Consider the following 20,412-nt stretch of genomic DNA (forward strand, 5'->3'; position numbering starts at 1 on the left):
TTAATCAGTTTTCATCATACTTTTCAGTTCTTCAGCAATGGTTCCCTAACAATCATTTTAAATCTTATGAAATATCTATTACTGGATTGATTTTACTCATTACATTTGTATAATATATAATTGGGCAGTTGGACAATATGATAGGACTAATAAACTTCCAATACACATCTCTATATGAATTAAAAATATGAATTAAAAGTTTTGGGGATTTTGGTAAGAGTTTGGTTTTATATATTTTTTAAGACAGTGTTTCTCTGTGTAACTCTGGATTAACTATTATATTACATTTGTGATAGTTTCATGATCTTACAAGTTAAAAAATATCTGTTCCATGAATGAAATAATTCTGAATTCAAATTTACATTCTTTCTATTTGATATCAAATAGATATCTATCTATTTGATATAGATGTTTAAGTTTCAGGACACAAAGAAAAATAGAACTATTCTACTACCATAATAATACAATAATACAATACTATATATATATATATATATATATATATATATATTAGTTCAAGGTCATACATTATTAATAAAAATCATTATAAAACCATTTTGAAGAGCATTGTACTCACTGCATTAATTCCTATTCAAATACCAATTTTGACTCCATTATGATTTTGACATTATAAGAAACATTCTTGAAAAGTACATTAAATTATCACATTTTATGTTCTATTTACCCTAAAGTCATGTCTGACAGCTAATCATTTACTCCTCCATAATACTATAAAGAGAAGACTCCATTGTATATGAGGGTACTGAGTGATCATTCACATGCTAATCTCCTAACAGGAAAAGACATACAAAGACAGATATCATGTTTTACTTATATGAATAGTAAAATTCAGTGCAGGTGATTGTAACATTTGTGATAAATAGTAATTCAAATTTGAATTCAGTATTGCAATTATATGGCTATCACAGTTTCTAAATAAACCAAAGTATACTTGAACTTTTTTTAATACTTTCCGCCAGTTACAAAAGCAATAATTTAATGACAAGTAAATGGTGACTTGCATTTGTTTATTTTAGTTTTACAATGAAAGAATAAGTATTTGTAGTTGCTAGGAAATTAATCTATGAAAAGTCCCTAAGAATGCTTTCTGTTCCCATTTGTTATTCAAATTGATAATAAGTGAACTAATGTGAGTTACTTTATAACTCTCATTATTTCATGTATTTAATAGATAGTCAAACCCAGAATACTAAAGGGTACACTTGACAAAAGTTTCAAAACAAAATGATTCATAGAATCTCAATCAGAAAACTTCTAACATGTAAAATAATATTTTTAATTCTTTATAAAATCACTCAAGTTTCTCAAGATCATAAATTTGATCTTTGCACAACATCAGGAATTTCATACTTATAGAGGCATCTTTGCTACATCACACAGGAATGGTTAGATTAAAAAATATGCAGATGTCTTTATTTGATACGTTTCTCATTTTGCCCTTCTGCATTGTTGAGAGTCTGTGTTGGATTACATCAAAAAATTCTAGTGATTCTTAGTGATTCAGCAGGGCTGGCTTGCAGTCATATGTGAAATATGATTGGTTTTACCCCTCTCAAACTCTGTGTTTTACTGGAAATAACCACAAGTATGTACTTGAAAATATCAATTCTACAGACAAGGTCTCCTCCTGGACAGAAAGTGAGAGAATAAAATTTTACCAAAGGCTTGTAATTTCATGTGAGTATATTTTAATTCTTCTTGCATGTTGGTATAGGGAAACCTTAGTTGTTAAGCTGCATTGCAGAACCAAACATGTATGCCAATCTTTTAAAATGAGGTCCCAAATCATTTAGATAGTCAATATTATCTTCTTGATCAGTGACTATAGATTCCAAGGAGCTCAGAGAGCCAGCTGATGATCCTGTGCCCTCAAAAGCAAAAGTTTGCAGTGAGTCAAAGGGGGGAGCACATGGATCGGTATTGGCTTCCTCCAACTTCTCTAGAATGAATTGTCGGAATACAGCACTTTCTGGGCCCACCAGCAGAGACTGCCTATAGAGGCTCCTGATCTCCATGCTCTTTCTTTTCCGTGGCTTTCTTTCTCTCATGATTATGCTGCTTCTCAACTCTGAAATATCAAAGGCTTCTGAGTCTTCTTCCCCACCCCCTTCATCATCATAGCAAAATATATTCTCTCCAAATTCTTCACTTTTCTTTGGAAATAGGATTTGATTTCTTCGTTGTTTCATAGCCAGCATCAAAAAGATAAACCCTGGTGAAAGACATATGAATATAAATTAGTTCATATAGCATAGTGTAAATTTTGCAGTTCTTTGCCTTAACCGAAGTTCAGGAATTCATTGCAAAATTGATGACTCTAAGGAAACTAGTAGGTCATGGAAAATGTTATCTGGAGTCATAATTCTGTGTGATGGTTTAGAGGAATGAGTAAAGAAAGTAAAGTGAACTGTTTTTTCTCTTACTTAATTTAAAATTCAAAATGTAATTTAATTCTTCTAATAGTATACAGAACAAAGTACAATAATGAAATATTTTGAAATCTGAATATGTTTACTCAGCAATGATCCATGATAATTGATGTTCAGAAAAGGAATCATTTGATATTCTTTGAGGCAAACTCATGGTATAGATATTTTAAAGTGTTTATAGATTATTATGTATATTTTACTTATAGTATGAGTAGACTAAAAAATATATGTATATATGTATATACTTAAAAATTTTTATATACCAGACCTTGTTATAAAAACTTAATATTTACTGGTAGATCTCATATTATGAAAACAATTTATTATTAATGATTTATGACAAGTGAGAAACAGAAAGTATATGTATATGGCATCATATCTCCTGTATGAAAGAAGACACCCATGTGTAAAACAATCCATATGGCATTCTCATTTGAGTTCTGTGATATAACAGCAATTTTAGAAAATCCAAATTAACTCAGGTATCTGAAACATACAGTGATTAGTAGCTATATGGAGAAAAAAATAAAAACAGGTAGAAATGGAACAAGGTCAAAATATGTTTTAGTTTAAAATAAGAATAACTAAATATAGTGTGTGTCTCAACAATAATCAATTTCAATTTTTTTCTTAGCTTTCAATTTTATGTGTCTCCTTAGAACTTTCTATTATAGTATTTGAAATAAATATGAGGTGATCTTACTAAAATTACATATATATATATATATATATATATATATATATATATATATCCCAGACCAGAAAATATGAACATATGTACTTACTCAGAAGTGGATACTACCTGTAAAGCAAAGGATATTGAGAATATAGTTCATGATCCTAGAGAAGCTAAGCAACAAGGTGAACCCTAAGAAAATTCTGTAGAGATCCACCTGGGAAGGGGAAACAGACAAGATTGCTTGACAATATTGGGAGCATGGGGATGAGAGGAGTAGGGAGGGAGAATATTTCTTCTAAAAACTGGAGACATGACCCAAATAAAACAGAAAAAGAAGAGTTTGTAGTTGGTAAAAAAAAAAATGGAATTGTAAGATCTCACTCTGAACAATTACACATCGAAAAATTGGACAACATGGAACAAATGAATGAAATTTTAGAACATATAACCTACTGAGGCTGTGTTGAAAAGATATGAGAAATCTTCAGGCTAAATAAGAAGTAAAGAGACTAGATTGATAAATCTACTATAAAAAAGAATATATTTTTATAGGAGAATTTTACCAAAAGCTTGAAAACGTATAATATCAAGACTTCACTAAATCTTATAAATTTAAAAGGAAACACTAACCTGATTATTTATACATGACCTTACTTTATCAGTTGATACCTAATATCATAGATTATATAAATTTATTTATATTTTATATGTATGAATGTTTTGCCTCCATCTTTGTAGGACTCTGTATATGTACCTGAGACAGTCAGAAGAGTGAATCAGCTGTTTGTGCTGCCAGAATTTCAGGTAGCTCTCATCAATGGGGTTAGGGATTGTACTAGAAACTGGAAGTCCATAAGAGCAATAATTGATTTTGAATACTGAAACATCAATATGGTCAAAGTCTAATAAATTTTCGGTGAATTCTAGTCATTGTCACCATAGATAAGTAATGATAGCTTATGTTGGAGATGATGTGGAGTAAGGGAAACATTCATTCATTCCTGGTGGGAATGCAAACGTGGGAATTGAATTTCTTTGGAAATCAGTATGGTGCTTTCTCAGAAAATAGGCAATTAATCTACCTCAGGATCAAGCAATACCACTCTTGGACATATATCCAAAAGGTGCTCTATCATACTACAAGGACATTTGTTCAACTATGTTCATGACAGCAGTATTTTAAATAGCCACAACCTACATGCCCCTCAACTTAAGAATAAATAAAGAAAATGTGGCACTTTTACACATTAGAATACTTCTCAGCTTTAAAAAACAATGACATCTTGAAATTTGCATGCAAATAGATGGGACTAGAAGAAACCATCCTGAGTGAGGTAACCCAGACCAAAAAAAATATGAATATGGTATGTATTTACTCAGAAGTGGATACTACCTGTAAAGCAAAGGATATTGAGAATATAGTTCATGATCCTAGAGAAGCTAAGTAACAAGGTGAACTCTAAGAAAATCCTCTAGAGATCCACCTGGGAAGGGGAAACAGACAAGATTGCTTGACAATATTGGGAGCATGGGGGATGGGAGGAGTAGGGAGAGCAGAAGGGGAGAAGGGGAGAGGAGAACTTGAAGAAAGGAAATACATGCGATAGAGAAAGGACACAGATGTGAGCAGAGAAAGAGGTATATTGGTCAAGGGAGTATTATGGGGCTAGCAAGAAACATGGCTCTAGAGAAATTCCCAGGAATCCAAAAGTATGACCAACATAATAGTTGAGAGCATGCCTAAACAGGACTTGCTCTGTAGTCATACTGGTGAATATCTTAAATGTCACCATAAAATATTCATTTAGCAACTGATGGAAACAGAGGCAGAGATTCACTTCAGAGCACTGGACTGAGCTCCCAAGTCCAGTTGAAGAATGGGAGGAGTGAGAATATGAGCAAAGAAGTCCAGACCATAATGAGTACACCCACTGAAACAGTTTATCTGATATAATGGGAGCTCCCTAACTGTAGCCAGAAAGGGAAGAAAGCATCGTAGATCCAAAATATCCCCTCTGAATGTGGGTGAAAGTTGTATGACTGGTGCAGTCTGTGAGGTCCCTGGCAGTTGCATCAGGATTTATTCCTATTGCTAGTACTGGCCTTTTTGGAAACTTTCGCTTTGGATGGATATATTGTGAAGCCTAGATATAATATTGAAGGCCTTGGACCTTCTCCAAAGCAATATGCCTAACTCTTTCTGAGGAGTGGATTGGGGTGTAGTGGGGGTTTATATGGAGGGGATGGAATGAAGGGAAAGAATGGGAACTTGGATTGGTATGTAAAATGAAAGAAGATGATTTTTAAAAAAATAAAAAAATGTTATGGTGTGTGTGTGTGTGTGTGTGTGTGTGTGTGTGTGTATGTGTGTGTGTTAAAAGTGGAATACTACTTGTTGGGAGCACATCACAAAGGTACTTTTGCACACACATCCAGAAAAAATCCAAGAATGTTAAGCTTATGGGATGTTCTTCTCAAAGGACAGGATGTAAACCATGCTCCTTCTTCCAGAAAACTATTAATTTGTGATGATTAACATCCTGTATTATCTGTTGGTCCAGGCCATATCAACCTTCTATGACAGGAACAAAACCAGATTCAGTTAGTAGTTTAAGTGGCTCTTACAGTCTCAGTATACTGCCCCAAGATCCCATAACCATATTCCTAGATTGTTAAAAGTCCTAATGTTTATATATATATATATATAAACATTATATAAACAATATATATATATATTTGTTTGACCAATACCAGGCCAGACACTTCCCTAGCCCTTTAGATAGTACACATAGCCTATCTGGAGAACCCAACTACTAGGAAGAAATGACATGTATTATGAGTTGAGTTTCATTAAAATCAGTTTTCCTTGGGGAATAATGATTCAATTATACTAAGAAACATTTATTCCAAATTGTACTTTTTAATTTGCTGACAATAAAACATCTGACAACCATACTCTTTAAAAGTTTTGATGCAGAATGTCAAACTGATATGAGTTTTCAGTCTCATCTGTTTTCATTTTATTTTGCTAACTGAAACCAGCAATGACATGCGGAAACACTATCCTTTAGAAAATGTGAAATCCCTCTAAAGTATGAATTATCTTATAAGGCTTTATATTATGCAAATGTTGAGAAAGGAAGAATAACTTTTGAACCCTTGTCATTGGATTGTATATTTAGAAGTATTTTAAGTGGTTAAAATACTCATGTGCTTATGATAATATTAAATTATAAATGATGATCATAATTATGCTTTAAAATGGAGATCAAATGTAAAAAATGAATATGTGTATCATATTAATATTGAAATTTTTATATAGTCATATAATTTCAATTCTGATACTACAATAAGTTGAATAAAAATTTCCTCCAATAATAATTTTCTTAATTTAATTAAAAAATTAATAAAATTTTGCCAAAAATTTTAGGGTTACCCACACTTCCCATCAACAAAATATATATTATGTTTTTGGACATGAAGCTTTCTGTGGTTGAGGTAGAGTCCAGGTTTGGGTTAGCAATATTGTTGAATTATAACTGAATACATCTTACTTCACAAAGAATATTAGGATTTTTCTGTTTTTTATAAACATCTCTAAAAATAATATGCAAAATTAAACCTGGATCAAGAAATTTATATATTTTCCATATTTTATAAAGTTATAATGTTAGACTGTGAAAAAGAAACAAATGAGTGCTATATGTCTGCTCATAAAAGCAACAATAATAAACCAATACATAAAATTAGAGTGAATTGACTGAGATTTCTTTCTACTCCATGCTTTACATATAGTCTTTACATTCCACATTATCCTTTTTAAAACAACAAATGATCCCCTTAGTTTTTAATTTAAAAATACAACTTCTTTAAATTTATGATCTAGAGCTTGCCTTTTTTTAATGGAGTAAAATAGTTTTTTTTTATAGAGGATTACAAAAAGCAAGAAATATCTCTGAAAAACCAAACAAAGAAGTATACCTTATAAAAATAAGACAGGCAAAACTTTGAAATTTTGTTACACATATAATCGCTGTATAGTTATTAAATCAAATTAATTAATGCATAATTTCAGTTATTTTTAAACTGAATAGTAATATTTAATCATTCTAATGTTGAAGATCTACAGGACTTGGATATCAAATACCAACTTGTTACCCAAAAAGGTACACATGCATGAAAATTATACAGATTGAGCAGGTTATATTTATGTTTCAGATGATTTATATGTATATAAATATATAAGAATATTAACGTAAAAGAGGTCATAATTTGAAGAAAAGCAAGAAAGTGTAAATGGAAAGATCTGAAGGGTGGAATAAAAGTCAATAAAATGTTTTATTTGTATTATTATCTCATAAAATGAAAAATATAGATTTTATTTCCTTTTTTTCACAAGTCATTCTGCCATTTGTAGTAAAATGAAGGATCCTGGAAATGGTTAGGTCAATTGACAAAAGGCAGCTACTCAAAGACAAGTGAAGAATGACCACAGTATGAACCAAAAAAGCCTTGTAAAACAGCAGAGATAAGTCCTTGTGACCTATTATACAGCAGTGACCATTAGAAATAGCAATTTAACACATGATTAGAAATGGGCTCTTCAGAATACTGTTTATAGTGTCCTGTTCAAATGTAGTAGATTTGATTACTGGTATTCCCAAGTCACAAAATTTCAAGAAATTCTTAAGTGCTACATGACCCTTGAGAAAATATGTATTTCTTACAGTGAGTTTAAATTTCTTCATTTGTCTGATTGATAAGTACTTTTGGTTTATTCACTTATATCAGATAGAGATAATCATCCATTTTAACAAGTTCTAGTGAAATATCAAGTTGAACAATAAATAAAAAGAACCCAAAACAAATTATATTTAGTTTTAAACTTAAACATGTTTAGAAAATATAAAAATATGTAGAAAATATTTTATAACTACCTCTTTAACAAATTCAAGGTGTTCCTTTTACAAATGAAAGTTTTTACCATCCAATAATACTTACCAAATATTACCATAATGCATACCAGGATAGCAATTATTACTTCAGTTTTGAATCTCATGATTAGCAGAAGTCCCCTTTTAGTGCACATCTCTGTGCTTGCACTTTCTCCACAGTCACAGACTTGTATAGTGAGGGTGTTTGTGCTTGTAAGAGATGGGATTCCATTATCAGAAATTAAGATGATCATGGAGAGGACAGGCTCGTCTTTGAGGCTAAAACCCATTCTATTAGTCAGAATTACAGCTGTGTTATCTAAAACAGAAATTCAAGTTCACAATTTTTTTCAACAATATAAACCACATGTGAACAATGTAAGTACTAGTGGCAAAAACATTTCAATATAATAATATCTGTCTAAATAAAAATATTATATTAAAATATCCAGCCCCAAATCATTTTAAAATATTCTAAAAATTAATTACATAATAAGAAGACTTATTTGAACCAGATTTAAAAGGTTTTGAGAAATATAAATGATCAGTGCGTAGAGAAAATAATGTTTCTGTGTACTGATTTCAGTACTGGAAGGGCTATTCAGCAATAGATTAAAGCTTTATTTTAGCAGTGTCCAGCACAACTTAAAAACCAAATTACTAGATATTTGTAAGATATTCAGTAACCTAACTACTACAGCTTGTGCTTTTAAATAATATACATTCTAGTTAGAAAAGGGCATAGTTCTATTGTGGAGAGAAATTTGATTAGAATATTCTTTTACTTTGACATTACCAAATTATATTTCATATAAAATTCCACACATATGTTCACTACTTGTAACTAAATTAATTAATCAAAATGACAATATGGCAAAAATCTGGGAATTGTTTCACAAATACTTGAAAGAATAAGTGAAAAAAGAATCATGAGTACTTCCATTTATGTTAATCTTGTTTCTAAATCTTAAATAATTAGAATTATATTTTCACCATTTTCTTCTCTCAAACTTTTATGAGGAGAAAAAGTACTCCAACTCAGGGAATGCCTCAATTAGCCTCAAATATGGGCATGTCTGTGAGATATTTTCTTGATTTCAAGCACACGTAGGAGGGCCCAGACTTTAATGCCACACTCAGAGAAATGGGCCTAGACTTTTATAAAAAAGGGAGAAAACAAAACAAAACAAAATTAAAAAATCAAACAAAAAAAATAAGAAAAGGAGATTTCCACAAGCCAGAGAAAAACATGACAGTATGCCTCTGTTTCTGCTTCAAGTTCTTGCTTTTAGCAAATGAATTGTAAGGCAAATAAGTCATTTCCTTACCAAGTTGGTTTTAGCTAGTGTTTGACCACAGCAACAGAAACAAACCAGAGCACATTTCCATTACTATAAATGATATTTGTATCCACAAAATCAATTTGAGAGGCATAAGACATCAACATTCATTTCATTCCAAGTCTCTTCCTAAACCATACATTTTCAGTAAAAGAAAAATTTAAATATATATGTATATGATGGGCAAAATATTTTTCATATTAGTGAAAAAAGCTGAACAATATAATTTTAGGGACCCCATTCACTCCCCGGTCATTCAGCAGGGGCATCTTCCCTCTGCTGGGGCCTCTCTCTCCCTAACCCATCCCAGTTTGCACCCAGGAACCTCCTCCCTTCTTCCTCCATTCTGCGGGGCCATGGGATCTGCCAGCTCAGCCTGTTTGGGTGTTGGGACAGGGTGCTGAGGACAACAGGGCCAGTGGGAATTGCTTTGCTTCAATAGCCTGACTGCAGCAAGGTAGGCCCTTTGTCAGCAAGGTCCCTGGCCAGCTAGGGAACCTGATCCTGTTCCATAAGATCCATCGCATAGCATTTAAAGTAAGAGATGGGCAGGCGCCAAGGCAAGAATTCCTCCAACAATCTGAAAAACAACATGAAAACACCAGAGCCAAGGAATCTGACAACAGAAGGTCTTGAACACCCTAATCCAGAAGAAGGGAAAAAAATTGACTTTATGAAAACAATAGAGTCCCTTAAACAGCATGTAAAAAATGCCCTTATAGAAATGGATGAGAAGTATAACAAAAAGTTTGAAGAAATGAATAAATAAGAAAATGATAACCTGGGAAACCAAGAAAAAAACAATCAAACAAGTAATGTAAACAGTTCAAGAATTAAAAACTGAAATGAAGGCAAGGAAGAAAACACAAACGGAGGGCTGACTGGATATGGAAAATCTAGGTCAACGAATAAAGTGTACAGAAACAAGCTTAACTATTAGAATACAAGAGATAGAAGAAAGAATGTCAGACTCTGAAGATACCATTGAGAAAATAAACACACTGATCAAAGAAAAGAGCAAATCCAAGTAATTCTCATCATAAAACATTCAGGAAATATGGGACACAATAAAAAGACCAAACCTAAGAATAATTGGAGTAGAAGAAGGAGAAGAATTACAGCTCAAAGGCCCAGAAAATTTATTTAACAAAATTATGGAAGAAAACTTTCCCAACATAAAGAAAGATATTCCTATAAATATTCAAGAAGCATACAGAACACTAAATAGACTGAATCAAAATAAAACATCCCCTCGCCATATAATAATCAAAACGCAAAACATACAGATTAAAGAAAGAATATGAAGAGCCGCAAAAGAAAAAGGTCAAGTAACTTATAAAGGTAAACCTATCAGACTTACACCGGACTTCTCTATGGAAACTATGAAAAACAGAAGGTCCTGGATAGAGGTACTTCAGAGACTAAAAGACCATGGATGCAAGCCCAGACTACTATACCCAGCCACACTATCGTTCACTATCAATGGAGAAAACAAAATATTTCAGGATAAGAACAAATGTAAACAATATGTAGCCACAAACCCAACCTTACAGAAAGTAATAGAAGGAAAATCACAACCCAAAGGATCCAACATTGTCAACACTGCCTATAATAACTCAGACAACTAGAGACCCTTCACCAGCACAACTCAAAGAAGGGAAACACACAAACTCTACTACCAAAAAAAACAATAACAACTGGAGTCAACAACCACTGGTCATTAATATCACTTAATATCAATGGACTCAATTCACCTATAAAAAGGCACAGGCTGCTGGGCGGTGGTGGTGCACGCCTTTAATCCCAGCACTCGGGAGGCAGAGGCAGGCAGATCTCTGTGAGTTCAAGACCAGCCTGGTTTACAAGATCTAGTTCCACGATAGGCTCCAAAACCACAGAGGAACCCTGTCTCGAAAAACCAAAAAAGAAAAAAAAAAGGCACAGGCTAAGAGATTGGACACAAAAACAGGATCCAACATTCTGGTGTTTACAAGAAACACACCTCAACCACAAAGATAGACATCTACTCAGAATAAAGAGTTGGGAAAAGGTCTTTCAAGCAAATGGACCTAAGAAACAAACGGGTGTGGCCATACTAATTTCTAACAAATCTGACTTCAAACTAAAATCAATCAGAAGAGATAGAGATGGACACTTTATACTCATAAGAAGAACAATTCATCAAGATGAAGTCTCAATCCTGAATATCTATGCCCCTAATATAAAAGCACCCACTTATGTAAAATAAACATTACTAGATCTCAAGGCAGACATCAAACCACAAACACTAATATTAGGAGACTTCAACACACCTCTCTCACCAATGGACAGGTCAATCAGACAGAAACCTAATAGAGAAATAAGAGAATTAATGGAGGTAATGAATCAAATGGACTTAACAGACTTCTATAGAACATTCCACCCAATAGGAAAGAATATACCTTCTTCTCTGCAGCTCATGGAACCTTCTTGAAAATTGACCACATACTTGATAACAAAGCAAACCTCAACAGATATATAAAAATTTTAGTGACCACCTGTGTTTTATTGGATCACCACAGATTAAAGTTAGAATTCAACAATGAGGCTACTCCCAGAAAGCCGACAAAATTCATGGAAATTGAACAGTCAGCTACTGAACCACACCTGGGTCAAGTAAGAAATAAAGAAAGAAATTAAAGTCTTCCTTGAATTCAATGATAATAAAGAGACAACATACTCAAACCTATGGGACACTATGAAAGCAGTGCTAAGAGGAAAGTTCATAGCACTAAGTGCCCACATTTAAAAAAAAAAACGTAGAAAGCACACATTGGAGAATTAACAGCACACCTAAAATCCCTAGAAAAAAAGAAGCAGACTCACCCAGAAGGAGAAGACTGGAAATAATCAAACTGATGGCTGAAATCAACAAAATAGAAACACAGAAAACAATCCAAAGAATCAATAAAACAAAAAGTTGGTTCTTGGAGAAAATCAACAAGATTGACAAACCCCTATCCAAACTAATCAAAAGGCAGAGAGAATATGCAAATTAATAAGATCAGAAATGAAAAGGGGGACATAACCACAGACACAGAGGAAATTCAAAGAATCATTAGATCTTACTATAAAAGCCTGTATGCCACAAAACTGGAAAATGCAAAAGAAATGGACATTTTTTTTAAGAAAAGTACCATGCACCAAAGTTAAACCAAGACCAGATGAACAATCTAAATAGACCTGTTAGTCGCAAAGAATTAGAAACTGTTATCAAACACCTCCCTTCCAAAAAAAGCCCAGGACCAGATGGCTATGATGCAGAATTCTTCCAGAAGTTCCAAGAAGAGCTAATACCTACACTCCCTAATGTATTTCACAATATAGAAACAGAAGAGTCATTGCCAAATTCCTTTTATGAAGCTACAGTTACCCTGATACCAAAAACGACACAAAGACCCAACCAGGAAAGAGAATTACAGGCCTATCTCACTCATGAACATCAAAGAAAAAATTGTCAATAAAATACTGGCAAACCTAATCCAAGAACACATTAGAAAAATTATCCATTATGCTCATCCCAGAGATGCAGGGCTGGTTCAACATACACAAATCTATCAATGTAATCCATCATATAAATAAACTGAAAGAAAAAAACATATGATCATTTCATTAGATGCTGTAAAAGCATTTGACAAAATTCAAAATCCCTACATGATAAAGGTCTTGGGGAGATTAGGGATACAAGGGTCATACCTAAATATAATAAAAGCTATCTACAGCAAGCCAACAGCTAACATCAAATTAAATGGAGAGATACTCAAAGCCATCACCCTAAAATCAGGAACACAAGGCTGTCCACTCTCTCCATACCTCTTCAATATAGTGCTTTTAGTTCTACCAATAGCAATAAGACAACATAAGGGGATTCAAATTGGAAAGGAAGAAGTTAAACTTTCGTTATTTGCAGATGATATGATAGTATACATAAGTGAAGCCAAAAGCTCTACCAAAAAACTGCTACAGCTGATAAACACCTTTAGTAGTGTGGCAGGATACAAGATCAACTCCAAAAAATCAGTTGCCCTCCTATGCACTAAGAATAAGGATTCAGAGAGGGAATTGAGAGAAGCATCACCTTTCACGATAGCCACAAATAGCATAAAATATCTTGGGGTAACTCTGACCAAGGAAGTGGAAGATCTATTTGACAAGAACTTTAAATCTTTGAAGAAAGAAATTGAAGAGGATACCAGAAAATGGAAGTATCTCTCTTACTCTTGGATTGGGAGGATCAACATAGTAAAAATGGCAATTCTCCCAAAAGCAATCTATAGATTCAATGATATTCGACAATAATCAACTTTACATGGAAATACAAAAACCCAGGATAGCCAAAACAATCCTATACAATAAAGGAATTTCTAGAGTCATTACCATCCCTGATTTCAAACTCTATTAGAGAGCTTCAGTATTGAAAACAGCTTGGTATTCGCATAAAAACAGAGAAGTCGATCAATGGAATCTAGTAGAAAACCTGGATTTTAACCCACAAACCTATGAATACCTGATTTTTAATAAAGGAGCTAAAAGTATACAATGGAAGAAAGAGAGCATCTTCAACAAATGGTGCTGGCATAACTGGTTGGCAACCTGTAGAAGAATGAAAATAGATCCATATCTATCACCATGCACAAAACTCATGTCCAAATGGATTAAAGACCTCAATATCAATCTGAACAAACTGAACCTGATAGAAGAGAGTGGGAAGTACTCTACAACACATGGGCACAGAAGACCACTTCCTACATATAACCCCAGTAGCACAGACATTAAGGGCAACATTGAATGAATGGGACCTCCTGAAACTGAGAAGTTTCTGTAAAGCAAAGGACACTGTCACTAAGACAAAAAGGCAACCCACTGACTGGGAGAAGATCTTCACCAACCCCACAACAGACAAAGGTCTGATCTCAAAAAAATATAAAGAACTCAAGAAACTAGACTCTAAAATGCTAATTAACCCAATTTTAAAAATGGGGTACTGAAATGAACAGAGAATTCTCAACAGAAGAAGTTCAAATGGCCAACAGACACTTAAGGTCATGCTCAACCTCCTTAACCATCAGGGAAATGCAAATCAAAACAACTTTGAGATACCACCTTACACCTGTCCGAATGGCTAAAATCAAAAACACCAATGATATCCTTTGCTGGAAAGGATGTGGAGTAAAGGGTACACTCATCCATTGCTGGTGGGTAAGCAAACTTGTGCAACACTTTGGAAATCAGTGTGGCAGTTTCTCAAGAAATTCGCGATCAATCACACCAGGAACCAGCAATACCACTATTGGGAATATACCCAAGAGATGCCCTATCATATTACAAAAGCATTGTTCAACTATGTTCACAGTAGCATTATTTGTAATAGCCAGAACCTGGAAACAACCTAGATGCCCTTCAATGGAAGAATGGATAAAGAAAGTGTGGAATATATACATATTAGAGTACTACCCAGTGGTAAAAAACAATGACATCTTGAATTTTGCATGCAAATGGATGGAAATAGACAACACTATCCTGAGTGAGGTAACCTAGGCCCAAAAAGATGAACATGGGATGGACTCACTTATAATTGGTTTTTAGCCATAAATATAGGACATTGAGCCTATAATTCATGATCCCAGAGAAGCTAAATAAGAAGGTGAACCCAAAGAAAAACATACAGTTATCCTCCTGGATATTTGAAATAGACAAGATTGATGGGCAAAAATTGGGAACTGGGGGGTGGGGTGGGATGGGGAAAGGGGAGATGGGGAGAAATTAGTGAGAAGGGGAGGATGGAGAGTGCTTGGGGGAATGGGATGGTAGGGATAATCGAAAAATGGATATGGGAGCAGGGAAGTATATATCTTAATTAAGGGATCCATTTTAGGTTTAGCAAGAGCCCTGACTCTAGAGGGGTTCCCAGGGGTCCAGAGAGATGTACCCAACTAGGTCCTTGGGCAGCTGAGGAGAGAGAGCCTGAAAGGGCCCAATCCTATAGCCATACTAATGAATATCTTGCATAGCACCATGGAACCTTTATCTGGCGATAGATGGAAATAGAGACATTGGGGCAATGGACTGAGCTCCCAAGGTCCAAATGAGGAACAGAAGGAGGGAGAACATGAGCAAGGAAGCAAGACCGTGAGGGGGACACCCACCCACTGAGACAGTGGGGTTGAATTATTGGGAGCTCACCAAGGCCAGCTGGATTGTGACTGAAAAAGCAGGGGATAAACCCGGACTCTCTGAATATGGTGGACAATGAGAGCTGCTGAGAAGCCAAGAACAATGGCACTGAGTTTTGGTCCTACTGCATATACTGGCTTTGTGGGAGCCTAGCCTGTTTGGATGCTCACCTTCCTAGACCTGTATGGAGGGGAGAGGACCTTGGACTTCCCACAGAGCAGGGAAACCTGACTGCTCTTTGGACTGGAGAAGGAGAAGGAGGGGAGCAGGGCGTGGGGAGTGGGGGAGGGGGAGGGAAAAGGGAGGCGGGGAGGTGGCAGGAATTTTTCAATAAAAAAAATTTAATAAAAAAAGAAGAAAAAATATAATTTTAGAAGTTATTGTCTTTAAAGAGAAGTAAAAGAAAGTTTGCCTTTTGGAACAAAATTCTAACTTCAGAATAATTATTCTTTAATTAATAAAGTCTTTGTGTTCTAAGATAATGAACAGATTTAAACACTATGTTTGTGTAAGTTAATTAGTGTTCTAAGATATTCATAATTAAGGCACACTCATTGTAACTTTAAATATAGGTTATTTGCTCTTCATCATTACACTGATATTGGAAAGAGTCCACGATGATTAAAAAGCTGTGATGTCACCACCATAAGGATATTTGGAAGCCTGTAAGTCTTTATAGTATCCCATAACCAAGAATAGCATTCTATTTAAAATTTAATATCAAGGTGCTATAAAACAAACTCATAGGCTTACATATGTATAGTACACAAAAAATTAAATCTATAACCCCTCACTAATGACTTCTAAATGTGCTTCTAATTTGAAGAAATATAAGGAGTAACAGAATCAGTGGCCTTCAAACTTGAATTTGCATTATTTTCCATTTTAGCCATTGGTCTTGTTCCATTTTTCATATTGCAAGACTGTTAAATAATCAGTTCACCAAATCCATTGGTGTAAAAGATAAAAGATTCCACTAAACACACTTATAGATGAACAGTTACCTTGATTGTCTCTTAGTATAAAACTTGAATTATTTCTGTCTTCCACCGAGTGATTGAAGTAAAAATGGTGATGTTCAATGGATTCATCTCTGTCTATTGCACTTATGGTCTGAATTATCTAGAAAATTATTAAGAAATTTGATTGTGATAATTGGGAAAAATAAATTGGTCAATGCTCTTATTATATAATATTTCTTAAAATTACTTTAGCAAAATCTCTATATTTCTTAAATACTTCAATTTTTATTCCTGATCTTCATCTGCTATGCAGTCATTATTATTTGTAGATTAAGTCATGATGATGTTGACTTTCTAGTTATACACATATTTAGAGCAATTATCTTTTTTCCTAAAGTAATTAATTTTGTAATTAGTTTTCAGAAATGATACATTTAACGCTTTCAGACAATGTATGACTGCTTTTGACTCACAAAGATGATAGACAAATTTTTACCATCAAATAAATGACACTCTATCTCAAATCATAAAATTGTAAAGAAATTCAGATGAAATCAAATCAGTTCTCAATTAATTCTTTTATGTCAAGTCATAAGTCTGATCATTTTAATGAGGGAAGAGATAAACTAGACATTATCACACAGTAAGATAGTGATTAATTCTCAAGATTAAATTAAATTAATTGCAGTAGTTAGTATTTTATATTTTCTAAAATCAAAATGTCTTTAATAGTGTTTCAATTAAATCTTCACTTGACTGTAAGTTGAAATATCCAAATTGATAAGTTATACTTCAATGAACAGTTATTTTCCTACATGAATTCAGAACAGACTTATAAAACAGAAGCAATCTGTACATTACATGTCCATATTGACTTATGTTTTCACAAAAATATTTGCTTTTAACTAAATCCTAAATTTTTAAAAGAAAATACAGAAAGAAAAGTTTTATTCATCTTATGATTGTAGTAATAAGAAAGTATCACATGATTTCAAGACAGTATTTTTATTTTAAAATAGATTATGTTTTTTTTTATCTTGATGAGTGAGGGCAGGATTTTAAGATTATAGTATTCTTGATCCATACTATGCCACATACAAGTTATCTAAAGTCAGACACTAGGCTGTGTTTGAACATTAAGCTTTTAAGATTCCTTTATAGGTTCACCTGAACATGTTTTTAAAAAGCTTTTATACATCACTACAGTTATGCTATGGCCTCACCAAGAAAACTTTTTCTGGTGAGGTTAGTTGTAGTGGGAGACTGCTTGTTGCTTCCTGGCCACCCAGCTAGCTTAGCCCAGAAATAACCATACAGACACTGTATTCATTAAATCACTGTTTGGCCCATTAGCTCTAGCTTCTTATTGGCTCAATCTTACATATTAATTTAACCCATCTCCATTAATCTGTGCATCATCACAAGGTCATGGCCTACAAGCAAACTTTCAGCATATCTGTCTCCAGTGAAGGCTCCATGACTTCTCTCTGACTTCACCCTCTTTTCTCTCAGCATTCAGCCCAGCTTTCCTTGCCTACATACATGCTACCTTGATATAGGTCCAAAGCAGTTTCTTTATTCATTAATGGTATTCACAGCACACAGAGGGGATTCCCACATCAGACAGTATAAGGTAATGTTTTAGATTGTTACTGATCACACAGTTTTGGATTTATTTGTCTAACTAAAGAAGTATTTGTAACAAATCATAACTGTCACATTTACCTTGGTGACATGAATATAGTTAATCATTTCATTTGAAGTTGTGTGATAAATGTAAACTTTATTGAAAAAAATTCCTTTAATAAAGGAAGGCTTCAGAAGATGAAATCCTTTGGTTTTGTTGTGTTTTCTAAAATGCTTAATTAAAATTAGCCAAAATACAGTGTTTATATTAGAAACAAATGGAATAGATCAGTTTAAAAAATATAGATAAACTGATATTTGATTCATAGCTGGATTTGAAGTAAAACAAACTACTTCTATTAATTTTAATAAAGAACCCATAGACATAATCAAATCTTAATCTATCAAAGAGGTATTATTAAAATAATGCATTCAACCTTAAGTACATATACATTTTAAGTAAAAACAAATCTTTAAGAAATGGATATTAATATTAATTAACTGATTATTTAATATTAATATTTATTTCCTTAAAATTCAGCAATAGAAATCATGTATTTCATTGTGCAAATAAATCTAAAACTATGTATACTTAGTGTTGATTACTTATCTAAACTATTATATTTCGCTAACTCCGGCCTACTGAGGTCTTTATATCATTAATGAATTAAAAGACTTAAAAGTAAGGATAAACTAATAATGAATTTAGGAAAAAGTGATAGGAATTTTCCAAGATTATAGCTAATTTTGATAGTTCTATTTTTGGTATTTGTTTGCTCGATGTGTATGATTTTGTCTAAGTTCCTTTTACATAATACATTGGATTTTCTATCTATAATTATCTGTGAATTCCAGAATGAAAATACATTCTGTCAACTTACACAATTTGAAAATAAACAACTTTAATACAAACTCACCTATAATTTATTCACTGATATATATTATCATAGCTAATATTCAAAGTAATTTTTTAAATAAATTGTTAGTGATTTAATTTTATAAATACTTATATTACGTTTCATGTGAATGTTTTAATCAATCAAAATAAGAATTCACTATACATTGTACTTTGAGTGTCTTTTAGAGCTACTCTGCCTATTATAGAAATGGGTATTCATTATTAATTTTATAATTATTTTATATACTAGTCTATATGTATATTGATATGCTGTACATATAATGCAATATATATGTTTTAATGACACACTTAGATGCAATTCAAAAAAGGAAATTTAATGTGGTCTAATTTGATACTAAAAATGATTCTATTTTCAATGACTTTGAATCTAAATTATTCAACGAGTGATACCATGTTTACATCCTTCATATAGTCAATATATTGAACACAGATGTTATTTCACTACCAAAGTTCTTCCATAATTTCTTATATTTAATGAGTCTGCAAAACTTTTTGTAATTCAAAACCCTCTATGATGAATGCTATAACAAGAAAAAAGTATCCGTTTGGGTGCTTTTAAAATTTTATTCCAAGCAGTCACTATTCCAATTTTCTAAGACAAAATAAGCTGAGTGTAGTTTATAACTCAAATTTATATGTATTTATTTGTTTTATACTTACAATGCCAGTAAAAAGAAATCTGACCATAAAAATCATTTCACAAAGTTTAGAGCATTCAGACGATCAATATGAAAAGCAGAGGAACATGTGACAGTTTCGGAATTCTGGTAATATTTATCATGCTAGTAAAGTTTGAGACTGAGCAGATGAAGGAGGTGTTTCAATTACTCTTCTGCTGCTGTGAACAAACACCATGATCAAGACAACACTTTAGAGGAAAACGTTTCTGAGGGGCTTGCTTACAACTTTAGAAGTTTAGAACATTCCCAGCATTGCAGGCAGAATGGAAGCAAGTAGGCAAGCATGGTGCTGGAGAAGGAACAGAGTACTATATTCCAATCCACAGGCAGACAGAAAGCAAGACTAAGTTTTACTTGTTCTTACCTCATTACTTCTAGTGACACACATTCTTCAAGAAGGATACATCTACTCAAAGTACACAACACTTCCTAATATTTTGCAACAATTCAGCACATGGGAACAAAGCATTCAAATGATATCATTCTTATTCAAACCCCCATCAGTTAAATATCCTGACATCAAAAATTAATGTTTGAACACTATAGTCACACAAATAAGGTAAAAATTCTGGTGATCATCCTGCAAATCACTTATTATCAGTGAGCTTT

The 20,412-nt window shown here is 33.1% G+C and overlaps 1 protein-coding gene across 2 annotated transcripts in view; it reads right to left on the reverse strand.

The window, feature by feature from the left end:
• Positions 1-558: 558 nt before the first annotated feature.
• Positions 559-20,412, reverse strand: part of Cdh19 (cadherin 19) — a 104,097-nt gene continuing 84,243 nt past the window's right edge. For both annotated transcript variants that reach the window (XM_026790046.1, XM_005368742.3), the window contains 3 exons: positions 16,621-16,738; positions 8,131-8,382; positions 559-2,233 (listed from right to left, as the gene is read on the reverse strand). In XM_026790046.1, the coding sequence (XP_026645847.1) occupies positions 1,743-2,233; positions 8,131-8,382; positions 16,621-16,738 (861 nt within the window). In that variant the 3' untranslated portion in view covers positions 559-1,742. The remainder of the gene's footprint in view (positions 2,234-8,130; positions 8,383-16,620; positions 16,739-20,412) is intronic.

Source organism: Microtus ochrogaster, unplaced genomic scaffold (genome assembly GCF_000317375.1).
Source record: "Microtus ochrogaster isolate Prairie Vole_2 unplaced genomic scaffold, MicOch1.0 UNK39, whole genome shotgun sequence".
In the NCBI taxonomy this organism is placed as follows: Eukaryota; Metazoa; Chordata; class Mammalia; order Rodentia; family Cricetidae; genus Microtus; species Microtus ochrogaster.